The sequence below is a fragment of the Anabrus simplex genome, chromosome 9 (assembly GCF_040414725.1).
Source record: "Anabrus simplex isolate iqAnaSimp1 chromosome 9, ASM4041472v1, whole genome shotgun sequence".
NCBI classification, from domain to species: domain Eukaryota; kingdom Metazoa; phylum Arthropoda; class Insecta; order Orthoptera; family Tettigoniidae; genus Anabrus; species Anabrus simplex.
In genome coordinates this window covers 94,107,470-94,127,051 of record NC_090273.1, presented here as the reverse complement: position 1 = coordinate 94,127,051, position 19,582 = coordinate 94,107,470, and the positions used below count along the sequence as shown (strand labels likewise).

The following is a 19,582-nucleotide window of genomic DNA, read 5'->3' as shown; positions in this document are numbered from 1 at the left end:
GTGGCAGTAACTATAGGGGTAAGGCGATACTTTGTTCTACGAAATGTCAATTTAGAAGTAAAGCCCTGCGAAGTATAGTAAGTGCAATAAAGCGTTTTTCTTCCTTGTTTCCTCTTCCATTCTTTCCAGTATTTCTTCAACATTGCACTATCGTATATTCTTCTCTTCTAAGATTATTTTGGACCGGGTCTCCCTTTCATTCTTCCTTGGAATCCTTCCATTCTTAAAACTTTCTTTTTAAAACCCTTTCTTTCTATAGTTTCGTCTTCTCTTATTTTATTTCTTTCTAAATCTTTCTTGGCCTCTTGTATTCAGCTTGTTGTTGACTTTTTCTCTCGAAGGTACCTCAATATATATTTTGTCAATCTGTTATCATTCATTCTATAGATATGTCCAAAAAATAGCAATCTCTTTTTTTTAGAAATTGTTTCTGTTATATTTTCTGCTGTGGTATTTTCCATTGTTCTGTTGTTTTCATGGGTCCTAAGATTTGACTCATGATTCTTCTTTCTAGTACTTCTAGTTTATGTTTTGCTTTATTGAAATGAAATGTCGTATGGCTTTTAGTGCCGGGAAATCCCAGGATGGGTTCGGCTCGCCAGGTGCAGGTTTTTCTATTTGACACCCATAGATGACCTACGCGTCTTGATGAGGATGAAATGATGATGAAGACAACACATACACCAAGCCCCCGTGCCATTGGAATTAACCAATTAAGGTTAAAATCCCCAACCCGGCCGGGAATTGAACCCGGGACCCTCTGAACCGAAGGCCAGTATGCTGACCATTCAGCCAACGAGTCGGACCTTTGCTTTATTAATATAACACGTGTATTATTCTATTTTGGGTAACAAGTAGTGTCAGCCTTAGGATCCCAAGATCGCAGGTTCATACCCAGCACAGGTACTCAGAATTTCTAAGGACAGGGAAAGTCCATTTAGCACTCCACGTCATACGACAAGGGCATGTAAAATATTTCTGATAACACATAACACCTCTAAAACTATAAGTTGCCCAACAGAGTTTCTCCAGTTCAGTAAAACAGAATGTTGATTGACATGTCCTTCATGTCAAAATATTTCAACATGCTAACTGAGGGCATATACAGTGAAACTCGGTTAAGAAGTTACCGCATAAGAAGTTTTCCCGCCTAAGAAGTGTGATATTCTTGGTCCCTTAATCGATTGCATTAAGATATATGTATAATTTTTCCGTTTAAAGTGCTCTGTTGTAAATATATTTCCTGGTTAAACAGTTCAGATTTTAGAACCCCTGGAGGTAGAAAATGTCTGCTCAAAGCAGCTCATGGTTAGAACCCTCTAGTCTCTGCGCAAGTTGCACCCTGAGTTAGACCGTTTGCGCGCTTGCGGTGTGTCTCTAGTGTCACAGAGCCTGTCCGGGCTTGCCAAGGCCATAAGATGAAATAAGTTTCATTATGATAGATCTGTATTGTACTGTGATTACAATAGAGTTACATGTACGAGACCTTATGTGTCTTTACATTGTTTGATTTCTTCAGTATTTATGTTTTACTTTTGCTTTAGGCTGATGATGACCTAATATTAGGTCAAAACTAGTCCCTAATCATTTATGTAATTTAAACTCTGTATATTTTGTATTGAAAAGGTGGACCTTAATAATACATTAGTTTAACTTTATTGTAAGGTCATGCTTTGACAACATAAACACCAAATGCTCGCTCTCACCTTTTGGAAACGAATCAAATCCATCAGTCGAAATTTCCACTCCACTGTTGACATCTAGCGGAATAGAATCGAACGGGATTTTATGCGGAAAACATAAAGCACGCAATGGATGGTTTGATAAAACTTTAATGCAGTAAGCTGCGTGCCACGACAGGGTGAAGTCGTTAATCGACGTGCCCTCAACATTAATTAAAAACCGTAAAATGTATTTGTCCACAACAGAGCAGCTTCTTATGCATTACTGTTCGTTAGGAACACATGTACGACAAATGCAGGGAATGCCACTTATAAAATTGTTCACGGTAAATACTGTATAATAAACACTTAAAGATTGTTCTTTCCAACAACGTCAGTTATTTTACTGATGTACCGTACTGTATATGGACTCCAACATAATACTGTAATAAGGTCAACAATAATTGCAAAATAAACTAAGTACCATATAGGTTTAATCTACCACAAAATTGAATATTCTAACCTGTTTGATTTTTCATTCCCATACTTAATTCCTTCCAGGCATTCTCTCTTACGTTGTTGTTGCAATAATACTTAGGGGTCTTGTTGTAGAGAAAATTATGTTTTTGAACTAAACTGATAAGATTTTCCATGTCCATTATTAGTGAGGTGAATAAACTATTACAAAACAAAAACTTCCCGACTCTATGCAGGTAACAGCCGACTTGCCAGCTGATACACATTATGCCGCCAAACAGCCGGCCGAAAGATCCTGATCGTCTACGAAGTTAAACGAATGTTGATAACCAACAGTGTGTTGGTGGGAGGGGGCCTGAAATACGCACACAGAGGCATTGCAATACAACATGTTGGCATTAAATTTTTACCTTTATATGAACTAAACATTATATTATCGTGTCACTCGTAATTATTACATCGCATTATTAGAACGTAGCACAAGGATGAGGAGACATGAAATAAAATTTTTGCGGGGAAAGAAACTGTTTATGTTTAGATGTGCTAGCGTTGTTACTGCACCTTTATCACTCGCACATAATACCCCAGATACTTTCCCATGCACCCATTTCTGCAACTTTGAACCTGCGTTTCTATTCTTCATTACCTATAACAAGAAGAGGATTAAAGCTGGAAAATAAACCCAATACCGGCTTGGCCACGCAGTACTTACGAAACAGCCAGAAACTACACCCTTTGCCATGCCAACCAGTAGGAATGCAAAGGCGATATAGGCCTAGGTTCTAAGAATCTCTAAAAATAAATTGCCAGATTTCTCATTTGCTGCCGTTAACCTTGAAGCAGGTGTCAGGGGTGTGAGGAAGATAGAAAGCACATGCTAAGGAACTCTAGTCCAAGTCTTGTCTTTGCGTCTTGTAAGCCTAAGCTACGGATTGCCAAGCGTAGTGTAGCGTCGTAATTAGTGTGAATGGGAGTCAGTGAAGTTAGTTGTACTTGTAAAATCAACGTACGAATGTTTTAAGTGAAAATGAGCGGAACTCAGAGGAAAGAGATCAAGCAAAAGGCACTAACAATTAAAGACAAAGTGGAGATTATAAGGAAAGTGGAGTCATCTACACTTTTCTGTGTTGCTTTGGCGAAGGAGCAGGGGACACCGTCGTCTACTTTGAATGGCATTATAGCGAAGAAAGAAGAGATCTTGGCTTCTACAGGGAATACTTCAGCAAACTGCAAGAAAGTTAGGACTGGGAAGTACGATGAAATAGAACAAGCTCTGCTAATATGGTTTAAACAGCAGCAAAGTTTAAACATACCTTTGAGCGGGACTATTGTGAAGGAGAAAGCCGAAGAAACTGCATGCAAATTAAAGATACCTTTTACCGTGTTGAACGGGTGGCTGGACCGCTTTAAAAATCGAAGCGGCATCATTTACAAAACAATCTGTGGTGAAGGAGAGTGTGTACGTGCGGAGTAAAGGGGAGCGTGAAAGGAAACCTTTCTGCCTGCTAAAATAAGCAGTTACAAACCTTGCAACGTTTTTAATCTCGACGAATTTGCACTTTTTTTACCAGCTTATCCCTGATAAGTCTATAGTTTTGAAGGGAGAATCTTGCCACGGGGGAAAATTAAGTAAAGTGCGAGTTACGGTATTGGTTGGTGCTAATATGGAAGGAACTGAAAAACTACCTCTACTGATGACAGGGAAGTCTAGGAAGCCAACGGTGTTTCAAAAATGTCAGGCCTTTACCGTGCAAGTACACCAGCAACAAGTCAGCTTGGATGTTCTCTGTTTGAAGAGTATATGCAGGCATTGGATGCTACAATGGGGAGGCAGAACAGGAAGATTGTGGTATTTACGGACCACTGCCCTGCTCATCCCAATGAGTGACCCCATTTAAGGATTATCAAGGTAGAAGCTTTTCCACCGAATACTACATCAGTACTACAGCCCATGCACCAAGGAATCATTAAGGTATTGAAGCAGAGGTACCGAAAATCAGTTGTGCGTCGTATGCTGCTATGCATGGAAGCAAGCAAACCCATCTACAAACCATCTCTTGTGGACACAATGCATTTCACTGCCTCATCACGGGATTCAGTGAAGCCTGTAATAATAGCAAACTGATTCAAAAAAGCAGGCTTTGGTGGTGGTACCAAGAACATTGTTATGGAAGCTGGTGATGAAGGGCCAGGGTGCTGGAAAACTATATAGGAGAAGATGGAGATTACCAATACAGTGGAACCTTGAATATTCGTTCCCGGAAACTACGTTTTCCCGGATTATGCATTCAAATTACATGGTCCCACGAGCATCGTAATTAAAACACGTAAAAATCCCGCATTATTTGTTCCTCAAAGAAACAATTTCCCGGATCAACTGTCCAGAAATTTCAGTCCCATCAACGCTAAATCCACGATCAAGCGTTTTTCAATGAACTGTATCTCACGAAAGGACGACTATGGCATACTTATGGAGCATGGCGTTAACGCCCTGTCATTGCGATAATTAGAGCAAGTACTGTACTGGAAAAGTGATTTGTGGTGAACTTCGGGTGGTACTATTTAGAGAATCTCGGAAATCATAAAACAGAGAGTGGCCACAACAAATGTAAGGAGACACAGCGCATTTTGACAGCTCTACTTGAAGACAGAATGAGTTTCGTCAGGATGTTCGCACTTTACTTTTTTGATTGTAATGCCGAACAGGTTTTCGGCACTTTCTTCAGGGCAATGTATAGTAACTGGGCTTTCAGGCAGGAATCGAAACTGCTCCTTCTTAACACAAATATTGTATTACGATTATGTTATAGATACCAGAACAGACGTTGCACCTTACATGCGAAAAGCCATGGTACGTCTTGGGATTGCCTATTACCGTTTTAGTCCTAGTATAAGACTGGGAATTTTACGTTTTCGAGTTAAAATGTAAAAAACCACAGTCGTTTTATTTGTGCACGTTACATTTAAATGGTTTGTATCATTTCCATTTCGTACTGACATGTGCAGCGAGCGTGCTTTCCAGCTGAGCTCAAAGTCACAAATAATCGTAATTTCTGAAGTTTTGATTATTTTTTTTTTTCAATTTGATTGGATGAGTACAGCCAGAATTGAATATAATGCATTCGAGAACTTTTGAGAATCGAAACTTACATTTGAAACCATGTTCTAGAGTTCAACATAACCTTTAATAAAAGTCGATGTAGGCCTAATTTCCAGAAACTGACTATGAACAATATTGCGGAGACCAAATTACAATGGAAGATTAAGAAAAGAAGGGATTTCACCATCATGTTGGGCGTTTTTGTATCTAATGTGCTTTATTTTATTAGATGAGAGAATTAAAAACTACAAGTGGTCGATTGTCGTTTGGCTTGGCGTCATTAGATTTTTCGAAGAGTTTGCCTAAACAAAGTTGCTGAACTGAAAGAAGTTTTTACGGGAAATTGACAACTTTCGCCTATAAAATTGAATATAAAGTATCCAGATTTTGAACTCGCGTACTGGTAATTAATGTTTGATGCCGGTTTCATGATCTAACTTGCCTGCCTCTCATCCGGAAGGGCTACGTTCGATTCCCGGCCAGGTCAGACATTTTTACCCGGATATAAGGGCTAATTCCAAGTCCACTCAGCCTATATGATTACCTTTAATTGAAGAGCTATCTAATGGTGATATGGTGACCCAGGTCTGGAGAGCCAGGAATAATGGCCGAGAAGATTCGTCACACTGACCATGCGTCACCTCGTAATCTGCAGGACTTCGGGCTGAACAGCGGTCATTTGGCAGGCAAAGGCCCATTGGGGCTGTAGTTTGGTTTGGGAGTGTTTGTAAGATTATAATTATACATATTTCATTTTTGTGATGTTTAGCCAAATTGTTGATGGTTTTCATTCATTCCCGGATTTTGTTTTACAGTATTTTCACGGTCCCTCCAAAAACGGAGAATCGAGGTTCCACTATAGTTTACGACTTCACTGCCAATCACTTGCAAGGAGCAGACCATTGATGAGATCTGTGAGGAAATTCAGGCAGATGACGAGGACACTGAAGAAGAAGAAGAATAATAAGAAGAGGAGGTGGAGGAAGAGAATCCCCCAAAATCACCTTGCAGTGAGGCAAGCATCTGCCTTGAAAAACTGAGGCAGTTTATGGAAGGTTCAGCCTGTGTGGCTCAGAACACGTGGAAGGTAATGTGGGAAATGGAGAGGTTTATACATCAAGAAAGCAGTAAAAACCTGAAACAGTCAACCCTGGACAATTTCTTTTCCAAGTAGGAGCCTAGACTTTTGTGTCTGGAAATGTATTTAATGTCTAATACAGTATGGAATTTACATAATGTACAGTTACCATCTACCGTTTTAACATTATTTTTTCTTCTTATCTCTTGTGCAAGGTGTTATATAATATGTTCCCTTCTCTTATCAAGAATTTTTATAATACAGTATGTTCAATTATTTTACTTTATCTCTAAAAATAAATGTCATGATAAAATTTTTATGTAGTGGCTTTCTTTTAGCAGCTCTTATATATCGGCCTATTTCGATACTGTTCACAAACAAGGAAATCTGTTGGCTGTGTGTTTCACATGTATTACAAAGTACAGAATAAGTTTTCGGGCATTACCCTTTTTAAGAAGTTTCCTGTTTAAGTTTATTTTTTGTGGTCCCTTGAAAAACTTCTTAACAGAGTTTCACTGTAATTACTATTTTTATTACACAAGAACCTTGTTTATCCAATCCTTAATCACCAGTATTAATTTATATCTCTCGTTTATCTGGTCTGGTTTTTTATTTTTTCAAATGTGAAGATATGCACGTCCTTTGAAGAATATGTACAAAACTGTCGTGCTCTTATGTTATCACTGCTGGTTACATAGAAACTGCCCGACCCATACTTCAAGCTACTGTTACCTTGAAAGATCAGTCTGGGTCTGGCCCTTAGCTGTATTGGTTGACTACTTGAAATTATGCCGATGAAGTTCATGAAACTGTTAACCACTCCAAGTTTCTTGAAACACTTGCAAACATTCCCGATTGCTCAGATGTAGACGATAGTAGCGTAAATGCCTGGCTGCAAAATGACAGGGGTGCTGGCTATGGTATGATATTGGTTGACATAGTTATCCCAATGACAGTGATTGTGAATGGAAAACGAAAGACAGCTGTTTCAGTGGAAGAAGTAATGACTTATGTGGAGGTACAGTTGTTAGAACGTCAGATGGAAACAACTTGTCGGACTAATGTCAAGAAATGCCTAAATGACCATGCTACGCTCAAACACCACACAAATTTGAAACTAAAGAAACTTACTTAATACTTCGGCAAATGAATACAGGTGATGGGGGTGATTTTTGTTTTAAGAGGAAATACAACTAGGTAACCAACCTCTCTGAATCAATTAACTGAAAACAAATTTGAAAATAAAACAAAACTTAATTTAATGGTGAAATTTGAAAACAAATTAAAAATGAAATAAATATGTATTTTATTAAGCCGAAATAAACAAAAACACACCGAAAGGCCTGAGTAACTGAACACTTTAAATTTACATGCTCTTGATTAATCTGCTCTCACACAAAAAGTGAATGACTAGATCAGCAGTATTCTCATCATCATCAGCCCGTCTCGTGGTAATGATCGTTAAGGCGCGAAGTTCATATGACCTGACACCGTGGTTGGCCAGTTCAAGTCCCGTTGGTCGAAAAAATGTTCACCACCAGAATGTTGGCTGACAGGGCAGGGGAGATGGTGGTATACAATTTCTAATCACTAGATCGTGTGCCAAAAGCCTGAATTAAATTGCAAACCTATCCGCAGTGTTCATACAGAGTGAGGGTACATGACGCTGTTGATGGTGTTTCGTCGTTGGATGGGGACGTAAAGCCTTGTTTTTCAATAGGAATAGGCTATGTGTTGGCACCGGTTTTCACCCTCTCCCTTCCTACTATCATATATCATGTCGTTCATTTTTAGTCATTAAATTCTCGGATGAGGATGACACCAGGAAGGGCATCTGCTCATAAAAACTCGCTATGAAGATTCATCCCAATTCATACCTGACCCCGTACAGAAATAGGACAAAGATTGGGCATACAATACAGCAGTATTCTTGTCATCGGACAATATGAGTTCAAGTGTTTCCTGCAGGCCGAGATCCCGCCTTACGCCAGAGAGATTGATGAACTCTGTGATGATGTGGGTCACGGTGAATTCGGCACCAGAAGAACACATTGGGGGGGAGGTAACAGTGTGTAGATCTTCCATGACCTACTGTATTCTCACGGCCTCTCTCCGTGAAGGCCAGAAAGAGGATGCTCTCAGCTAGGTCTAGGTGTTATACTACTTCTCTTGCAGCTTGATCTGCAAGGTCCTTCCTTTCAATCCCCATATAGCTTGGAAGCCACGCGAAGGTAATTCTGGTGCCTGTATTGCGCAACTTGGCTAGTAGGTCATGAATCAGCTGCATCAGAGGGTGATGTGGTAAACATGCATTAATACACCGCAGAGAAATTAACGAGTTGGTATACATGAGAAAGTAGCCTCGTTTGTGACTCAGTGAAAACTGCAGAGCTTCTAGGATGGTAAAGAACTCCACAGTATATACACGCTTAAGACACCAGGAAGTGAGATCTTGGTGCTCTCATCATCGAAGACAGGCTGGCTGCTCGCATTTTTACAATATGATTTAATCAGGATAATATATAAGTAATAATAACGTAAATGTTTCCACCTTTTCAATACAATATATTCACAAAATTACAAAATTATACGGTACTAGTTTCGACCCATCTAGGGGTCATCATCAGCCGTATTGGAGCAAAGATGGGTCGAAACTAGTACCGTATAATTTTGTAATTTTGTGAATATATTGTATTGAAAAGGTGGAAACATTTACGTTATTATTATTATTACTTATATATTATTCTCAGTTCAATACGGACCAAAAACATGAAATTCATAACCATCAATTAATCAGGATGCTCGCGGGACCACGTGATTTGATAGAACAATCCAGGAAAACACAGTTTCTGGGAACAGATAATCGAGGTTCCACTGTATATGTTTACAATCTCTTCAATTGCTTATGATCGAAAGAGAAGTCGAGGAGCCAAAATATTACCTAGAGAGAGGTTCTATAGCATGTTCATAAATCTCATCTATCACTATAAATTGCAACATTACTTTCTTCTCATAACGTACAGTAAACAACTTTAAGCACAATAATTTACCTTTTAAATCTATCACATATATCTGGTGACAACATGGGAAACTTGGGTGGAGAAAGGCAAATATCACCTCTCTCCAAGAGTCGACACGATGCTCCGTACTGCTTTCCAACTTCATCAGGATAAACAGCACACCAACCTTCAGAAGTCAGAGAGAAAGTAAATGCTTAGTCAAATAAAACATCACAAACAGAATTTATAGCCACACAAAGTGATAAACATAAAAGGTTTAATGAAGTAGCATATAACAGAAAAGTTAACACTGGGGTATTCCTACAGAATGGTCTTAAATAACTCACAATGAATGAAAACTTATCAGGGTTTCTTGCCAAGTATGTCATGTCATCTTTAGTAACATCTCACTTAACCCAAGAACTGCGGACTGTCTGTCTGTTTCTCAACTGCGATCGTCTGCCTGACAGACGGTCGGGAAAATCGTCGTAGTTCGTAAGAATCTCAAGAGATGGCAGGAGTAGTATGTTTACCTGCTAGTTGGAAGGTTTATCTTTCTTTTGAAACTATTTGTGAGTAGCAAATATAATTTGTTTGGAAGACAGACACTATTTTATCTTTACACTTGAAGTTATCGGTTAAGCAACATGACGTCTGTTTATGTTGACAATAATGAAATTGAAAGACTTATTTATGATGATACGGATAGTGATGATGATTATTGTGTGGAGGATAATGTAGAGAGTTCATCAGATGACGAAACTGAAAATGAAATTGTGAGTGCAGCGGGTAGATCTTCACAGGGTGTCCCAAAATCCAGTGACGTGTATGTTGATGAGCTTCCAGGTTCTACAACAGGTTTTCAGGCGACTGGTAATGTACGTATTGAAGGTGTGAGTGTGAACTGGTGTGATGTGGAAACTTCAGAAAGTAAATTCCCCAGAAAAAGTGTCTCATTTACTGTTCACCGGACCCAGGACCCAGAAATATGCCTCCCCGTAATGCAGCCCCAATCTTGTACTTCTTTCTGTTTTTTAACCTTGGGTTCTGGAGATTGTTAGTGCAAGAGATTAATTGTTATGCCAGACAATACATTCATAAGTTAGGTGTTTTACAGAAGCACAGTCGATTTTGTCTATGGCCAGATGGTGGTATTGGGATGGCAGATTTAAAATGTTTTATTGGCCTGGTCATAAATATGGGTCTTGTGAAGAAAAAGAACCTGTCAAGATATTGGTCAACTCAGCACCCTAGTGAAGACACACCCTTCTTTAGAAAAGTGATGGCAAGGGATATCTTCTTACTAATAAACAGATTTTTCCATATCGTGGACAACACATGTAGCAAGAAACCAGGTGACCCGGTCTATGATTCCCTCTTCAAGGTTAGGCCAGCCACTGACCACTTCAATTCTTGTTTTAAAAATCACCATGTTCCAGGGAAAGCACTCAGTATTGATGAGACATTAGTTGCTACAAAAACAGAACTCATCTGATTCAGTATCTGCCAAACAAGCACCAGAATTAAACTTTTCAAGGTGTGTGAACCAGTTTCCTCATATACAATGCAGTTCAGTGTTTATTCACCTGTAAAGTCTGGAGGTTCTGCACCAAGTGGTAAAGGATTGGGGTATGATGTAGTTTTCAGTTTACTGAACAGTATTGGAAATATATTTGGGAAGGGGTACCATATTGTTGTAGACAACTGGTATACTTCTGTTGACCTGGCATTAGCTCTTTGGGAAAAGAACACTCTTTTTACCGGTACTGTTCGCAGTAATAGAAAAAAATCTTCCTCCAGGAACAAACTTTTTAAAATTAGAGCCTGAACAAACTATATATAAAAGAAGTGGCTCTTTGCTGTTCACTGCATGGAGAGAGAAAAAAGCTCAGAAAAAATTGTTATCAGTTCTCTCTACTGCATGCCCAGCTATCAATCACAATGTGAAACGTAGATCTTCGAAGGGGAGGGAAATTGTTATGCCAGTTGTAGTGACAGAATATACGAAGGGGATGAGGGACATTGATAAGTCTGATCAGAAAATTGATGTGTCAGCTGAACGAACTAGCCATAGGAATTGGTGCAAACTTTTTTTTCATATCGTTGACATAGCCATCCTCAATGCCTATATTCTATATACACAGAATACAGATGAAGATTAACTAATATCAACGTATGAATTTATTGTGAACATTGTGGAATCTCTCTGTGGTGCTGAAGAAATTCAAAACATGCCAGCTTCCGGCAACAAGTCTCACACTATAGAGAAACTTCCCAATAATCGTCAACGCAGGTGTTTGTATGCAATTCTCCTGGAAATAAAAATGTGAAAAGGACCAACTATGGCTGCTTTGGATGTGATGTTGGTGTATGTGTGAACTGTTACAAGGACTTGGATCACAACACCAAAAAAAGAGGAGGGTGTGAAGACTTTAGTCCACCATGCTGGTATTTCTGAAAAATGTTGAGGTAAATCTTTTATTTCTACAAAAGGGAACTAATGGCGTAAAATTAATGTTATGGATCTCCATCATAAGCTTATAGTGTACAAATTACATAAATAATATTTTCATTCACATCAACCAATTATTTCAGCCACTTCTAGGCCAGGATTTTAAAACATTTTTGTGATAGGTAAAACTTTTTTATATAAATTTTTCACAGAATTATCCATTATTATTAATTTAATCTTTTTGTCTCTTGCATCAACGTTTAGTGCTACTTCTAAGCTTTAAAATGGTATACAATACATGTATATTATGACTTATTTGTGGCTACAAATATCTTTTTAAAAAATGTCTGTAATGCAGTAACTTTACCCTCAGCATTTGAGGTAAAATCCTGCAGCAGTACTAGGGTTAATCATTGCTTTTCACGAAGAGGTATGTTTATTTTTTCTTAAGGTACTTCCTGAGTGAGAAAAATATGCGAAAATTGTTTCATACTGTGCCATTTCATTCTAAGATAGATTTTGTGATTATTAGCAGAATTCTCATCATAGTGAATATAAATGCAGTTGCAAGGAGGTTAAATAAGAATTCCATGTGTAGATCACGTAGAAGCTGAGTCAAATGTGTGTCCGATAAAGATAAGCATTTTTTGTATATATATATATATATATAAAACCCTCATATTATACAGAAGTTATGAGTAATGGAATAATTAAAGATTTTTTTTACAATGATTGGTATAATTGGATGAAAAACCTGTATGGCAAGAAAGGACTAAAAGATTATATAAAAGCTCAAAAATTAATAGGTCTACATACAAAATTAAAACATTACAAGACGGTGGTTCAACCAGAGGTGACATGCAGAAGCAAAACTCTTTTTGAAGTCACTCAGAGAAACAAAAGTAGAGAGAATAATAGCTAGAACATGCATAAATAAAAAATATAAAAACGATGGGCAATGGTGGATGGTGCCAAATGATGCGGACACCAAAAACAGATTACCATACAGAGAAACTCTGGAATCTAAAGCAACAAGTAGGATGGATTAAGGAAATTAAGGTTGGTAGCTTATTACTTCTTATTAATGGTTGGAATCAAGGAAATTAGAAAGGATATAGAATAAAGTGTTGGAATACATATTGTTGCGGTTGGATGTTAGTGGCAAGTGCGTGGGCACACGAACGACAACATACAGGACAGACAATGAGAAAGATTATGGGAGGATTCCATGAAAGATATAATAAGGTTCCGCTGCAAAAAGCAACACTTATCGATTGGGACAGATGAGCTTTTGCCTCAGGCAGTGTTGAAGACAGGCCACAGAGTGGAAGGAGGAAGATATGAGAAGAAACATGAGCTGGAGTCTGTGCTTCGATTGAACAATCTCCTATGAAGTCGACACGTAAACATGCTTTGGAATTCGGTATACTGAGGACAATAATGAGAGATTACATTTAAAAAGACCTTAAGTTCAGACCTTTTCGACCGACATTCGTAAACAAGTTATCAGATAGAAACCAGAACGAGCGTGTTTTAGCATGCCATGCTTTGTTAACTAAAGTCCGAAATGCAGTGAGCTGTACCAAGGGTATGTTTTCAGATGAATGTGCTATTTATCGCAGCTCACGCAATAGAAATGTTGTTGTGTGGACCAAAGAGAATCCTCATTACAGAGTTGAGTTAGAAAGGAACCACCTCACGTAATGATATGGGCAGCAATGACATTACAACACCTGCTTGGACCGTACTTTTTTCATGAAGGGACTGTGAATACATATAAAATTAAAAGTTATAGTTTAACAGTTCCACCATTCAATACAAAATTTTTATAATGCAGTTTACATTACAAATGAAACATTTATTTGGTACTAGTTTCGACCTAAGGTCAAGGTCATCATCAGCTAACAACACAAATTGCATGATGTATCAAATAGTCCATAAACAATGTACATATGCCGCAGAAACATTGTGGTTTGACATTATAAAGTTAAAAGTTGAAGATGAAACAGTCACAATAGTGAAAAAAGTTTTGAATTATGCATAAATTACATTAAAATATGGCACTTAGCTGCCGCTGAAGGATGATTCAAGTTAATCAATCTGGAAGCCAAAGATTCTCGAAACTTAGGTATCCCTCGCTACAAAGTACTGACAGCTGTAAGTCATCATATGGTAGCTGTGGCATTTAGAAAACAATTTATGCACACGCAATGAACAATTTGTGAATGGCGCAAATTATTTACACATTACAAACATGGTTAATACCCCAGCTTGAGGAAAGGGGCCCTCACAGATCACAGATGGTAATAACAAGTAACAAGCCTCTCACTACGCTCTTGCAGTGCGCAAGTTCCTAAAAGAACATTTCCCAGAACGGTGGATAGGTCCTGGTTCACCAGCAACACCTTGAAATGGCCATCAAGAAGTCCTGACCTCACCACACTCGACAACTCGTTATGGGGAGTCATTAAGGCGCATGTATCTGCATGTCGTCATGCCCAAACAAAGAACTGCTCAATGCTGTTGAGGATGCATTTTGTACTATAACACCGGGCAAGCTCAGATATATGTATGAAAAGCATGGAGGTGTACAGAGCTGTGTTTACAGCATGATGGGGAACATACAGATATATTACACACTTAATACATAACATTTGATACTAAACAGTTACAGGGGTACGGGGACTTCTCACCAATCTTGTACAATGAAAAGGGTATTTACAGATGAGGAATGACAGGAAAGATCAGAATGAATGAAAAACTACTGGGGAATTCAGAAAGAAAACTTATCAAAGCAGATAACCAGGCAATGATTGACTGAAGTGGTCCAATGAGGCCGTGAAAGCAGCAGCAGCAGCAGAAGAAGAAAAATAAGAAGAATGGTATAATTCAATGATTGTAGGAATAATAAATATGTGTACTGTAAAGAAATTAATAGTTATGATCTTGATTGGAAAGTTATTACATGTGATGCCAGAAAAGGAAGCAAAACCTGTGAATGAAGATGTTAACCGTTATATAATTCAAGAAAAGGAGTTATGAACACACATTTGAGTGTTTTATCCAATAGGAACTATGTCATCAGACATTTAACTCAGACTTCATGAGGCTGCTGCACTGATCTGATTTATATTCAGTTAAAGAGGCACACATCTTCTATGCCTGTTTTCTTTCCAGTGTTTCAGGCAGTGGAAATGTTGTTTCCTTTTCTTTGTTACCGTGCTCGAGTTCATAATTTCTCACTGCAGGAGGCCATTTATCATTGTTAGATTCAATGTTATTTTAGTCTCTTATCAAATTATAGGACAGTTTAGCTCAGTTTTTCAATGTGTAAGAGAGCTGCTCCTTTATTTTCTGTTTTTAGAGAGGAATAACATTTCAATAAAAGAATGATGTACATCAGATTCTCTAGTTTCACAACTTCAATCAAGATGGTTATTGTGGTTACAGTAGAACCTCGATAATTCGAAATCGGTTAATTCAAAATCCTGCCTAATTCGAAGAAGCTCTCGTTACTGGAAACATGAGATACGGTTTTGCATGTTATTTAAATTGTTTAATTCGAAATACGGATAATTCGTAATTCGAAGTACAATGTCGGCCCCATTGCCGAAATTCAGACTTTTAATTCGAAACTGCCTTTACATTTTTAAATAATAGTATGTTACAGAGTAATTTAAATTCAAAATTTATCCACATCATGATGGAATGCGTCTTCTGGAATGTGCAGGGGTAGCTTTCAGCACTTTCACACACTTCGGTGTGTCTACAGTGTGCTTCACAATTGCTAAGTTTGAGTGAAATTGGATTTCCTTTCCTATATGTTTTTTAGGAACGCCGTAATATCACGCAGCAGGCAATGTGCGGAAAAACAGAATCCGCGAACACTGGCGATGCCGACCGTTGGCGAAAAACATGACTCATACAATCAATTCATAGGCTCCAAACAATACTGTCATTGCCAATGAAACTGCACTGCTTTCTTTTAATGCCAAGCCCAAACGGTCTTATAGTTTTAAAGGAGAAAGTGCCAACCGGGAAATCGTACAAGGGTGTGGGGGTCATTGTACTGTGTTGCAATGCACATGGAAGCGAGAGAATTCCTCCCTTCATCACAATGTCACAATGTTTTAAGGGCGTTGGGCACTTTTCGTGAAAGTACAACGCATCTAAAAATGCAAACGTAGAGTAATCCAAAAAAATAATGCATTTGCACAGGGGAACCAGCATGGTTTATCCTCGCCTTTGAATCATGTGATTTCTTTTTTCTTTCGTTGCGTGAGGTTATGTTTGTCAGTGATTTTTTCAAGTGCATTATTTGAACATTGTAAATGCACCTTGTTGGATACATTTCGGAAATCATTTTTTCCATGGCATTTGAAATGTTTAAACTGTGAATCAATGTGATTGCATGCATTAATGGATCTTAGAATACTTTGTGACGTGGTAAGTGTTTACATTTCTGAAGTACGAGAGAAGTGCCATGGTGGGAAATCATACAAGGATAGAGTGACTGTCTTGTGTTGTCATGCAGAAGGAAGTGAGAGACTTTCTCCCCTCGTCATAGGAAAGTTTGATTAGCCACAATGTTTTAAGGGCATCGGGTACTTTCTGTGCAAGTACAGGGCATCTAAAATGCATACAGTACAGTAATCCATGAATAAACAATAAAGCACTTGCACATGGGAGCCAGCATAGATTTCTCCTCGTCTTTGAATCATGTTTTTTTCTTTCTTTCGTTGCGAGAGGTTATGTTTGTCAGTGAGTTATCCAAGTGCATTATATGAATACTCTAATGCACTTTCTTGGATGCATTTTGGAAATAGATTTTTTTCCATGGCATTTGAAAGGTTTAAACTGTGAATCAAGGTTAAATGCATGCAGTAACGGGCCTTAGAATATCTTGTAATGCAGCAAGGGTTGGCACTTCAGAACAGGCGGTTAATTCGAAATCACGTAATTCGAAGTCCGATTTCTGAGTCCCAACAACTTTGAATTAATGAGGTTTTACTGTAATATATTTCATACGTGTTTGATGATAAAAATTTATTGCAATTAACGAACCTATGGAAATTATGATACTTCATTGTTGAAACCAAGTTCTGTGATGCATTTAGCTTATTGTTGATTTACTGTATGTTTATTGTTAGCCAGGATCGATCTATTGCTGTGAAATGAGTTGATCTCGGTCCTTCATAAAGATGTTCCTTGCATAATTGATGTATGGTTATCATTACCCATCCACGTTTCTATGTTGGTCTTTTAAATTCTATAATAAAAAAAAATCCCAGCAAATATTACATGCATTATTAACCCTAGACCGGGCGCGCCAATTTCTGTCACACTACCGGGCGCGCGGTTGACTTTGTCAACCAGTTACGTTTTCAGTCGTTTACAGGCTTCCAATCGCATAAAAATTTCATTTAACGGCGTTTTATCTTTTGTCTCAATGTTGTTCTCCAAATCAAATCAAAAACTTGTATTAGTGACTAATATGAATGTACTTAAAATGGATAATTATGTACACGTGAACTAATTCTGATAGGGACATGAATACTGTGCCTACTTAAAATGAGTTAAGCAGTAGATACATAATTAAATTGAAGTAATTGTCATAGTCTAATATTTGCACAATTATACAATGAAATGAACAGATATAATAGCAAAAAATGATGGATGGTAAATAACCTTTGTTACCATGTCCAAAAAATCTTTCACACCTTATCCCCGAGCAATGCCATAATTTCACTGCGGTTCGCAAATTTAGAATCACGCTCATGATTGTATTTCACTTCCTCCCGCTTCCTAGAAATGTACAAATTAGTCCAGTAGAATAGTTCATCGACAGTGAATTTCTGTTCTTACCTTCCTCGCCTCCCTTTCCGGTCCTGGCAGTATTTTTACAATATTCCTTGCTTTTACCCTCAAGGTAAGTTTTGAAAAGTCCGTCGTTGACCACATTGTTCCTCCATCTCTCCTGAAGATAAATTCTCTTTAGTTACCGTCTTCATAGATCTCACGTTCCGAATCAGCCTCCTGCTCCGTATCACTGTTATGATCCCGATCTGATATGTTTATAATTTCCTCCTCCCCATCCGAAAAATCCGAGGCAGAGTCCTCTATTTCATCGGACAACTGGCTCAAAATGTCAGATATGTCTTCATCATTGACAAAACAAGACCTAAAGTAGAAATATACTACGTGTAATTACGCCTTACTTTGCCTAATTACCCGAAAAGTACAAAGGAAAGAAAATATTTTAAAGAAATAAATTTTACTTACATGACCCAGCGCGCGGTTGACTTTGTCAACCAGCTTCGGGTTCCAAGAGTTCGCACGAAATAATTACACACGTATCACTTCCACTGTTGTCACAACTCGACTGAACAGATGGATAAGAGTGAGAGCAAAGGCATTAGATGCGAGGTGGTGAAAGACTGACACTTCTAGGAATTACGGCGTAAAATAGCGCGCCGGTTGACAAAAACAACCAGCGCGCCCAGTCTAGGGTTAAATGAGTAGATATTTACTAAAGGAGAATAACAATGAATGTGTATAAGAATTATAATGGGTATGAATTCAAGGAAATACAATTTATTCTGGTATCACAACACAATTTAATGAGGGCTGCCATCCAGTCAAACACTAAGCGATGTCATGAGCAGGACCTGCTGTTCCTGTTATAATACTTTTTCTTGGATTAGTTTCTATTTCAGGTGTAATACACTGTTTTTATATTTGGCATCTGTCTGAAGGGTTTTTTTAAAAATGGGAAAATGCCCAATATGCCTTAGTAGCATTTTCAAAACACATCAGTTGACAGACAGTGAATGACACAAGGATCCTGAATTTTTACAATTTAGACAATGTTACTGAAAATATTAAAAATATTGTAAAGAAAGAAAACACTAAATGATTTATCATTTAGGAGTAGTATAAGTGATGATTTAAAATAGTCACTGGATCTTTTAAAATGTCCACTATAATTTTTTCCAGAGTCGTGTGCTGGATTCCAAGATTTTTCAAGATTTCCCATGTATGGTCTGAAAATTACGCTAATTATTCTAATAACAGTCACTGTCATCTGAAGTCAAGCTAGTTCAGAGTCAAGAGGATGAATCACTATTTCTTTCAATATCACTTTCGTTACAGACCATCTTTCTCCCAGAGCTCATTTTCCAGTTTCACGATATGCCATTCAAAACCTTCCCATTTAGCTGGTGTTGCTGATGAGAGAGCGTCTCGCATCACTTCTTGCAGCTTTGTCACTGACAATCCCCAGTGATGATATGTTCTCTTACAGTTCTCTTGATTTTTGCCCAAGCCAACACAATTGCATCAAGTCTTAATATTTCATCAAAGCAATATACGTTTTCTTGCTGTTCGAGTAAGTTCAAAAAGCTCAAATTTTTTCACAAGTTTCGAAAAAGGAACATTGCTTTTCTTTAGTCATTCCATCATATCACGTCTGACAGCATACAGAGAGGGTGGTTTATTTTTTTGAATGATGTGATTCAGGGCATTAACAATTATTACAATGCTTTCTTTGGATAGGTTAGAAAGCAATCTTTCAGTCAACCACTTCTCAAAATTGCCAGCATTCATTTGCCTATCGCAATCACCCCATACCATACCTGCTCTGTAAATTAACTGCACTCCAGCAACAAAACCACTTTTGGATCCAGTATGGGGGAGTATCAACCTATCTGAAGAGCTACTGTTGATTGCGATTCAGGGATGTTTTCACAATGCCAACATTTACCAAACGTAAGTTTAGTGTCCAGCCAGCTCTCATCCATGTACCTAAACAATATT

At 38.1% G+C, this 19,582-nt stretch overlaps 1 protein-coding gene across 1 annotated transcript in view; it reads right to left on the bottom strand.

The window, feature by feature from the left end:
- The window catches only part of LOC136880881 (HMG box-containing protein 1), a 70,060-nt gene that overhangs the window by 25,741 nt on the left and 24,737 nt on the right, over positions 1–19,582 (bottom strand). The window contains exon 5 of the mRNA XM_067153415.2: positions 9,367–9,502. Coding sequence (XP_067009516.2) covers positions 9,367–9,502 — 136 coding nt within the window. The remainder of the gene's footprint in view (positions 1–9,366; positions 9,503–19,582) is intronic.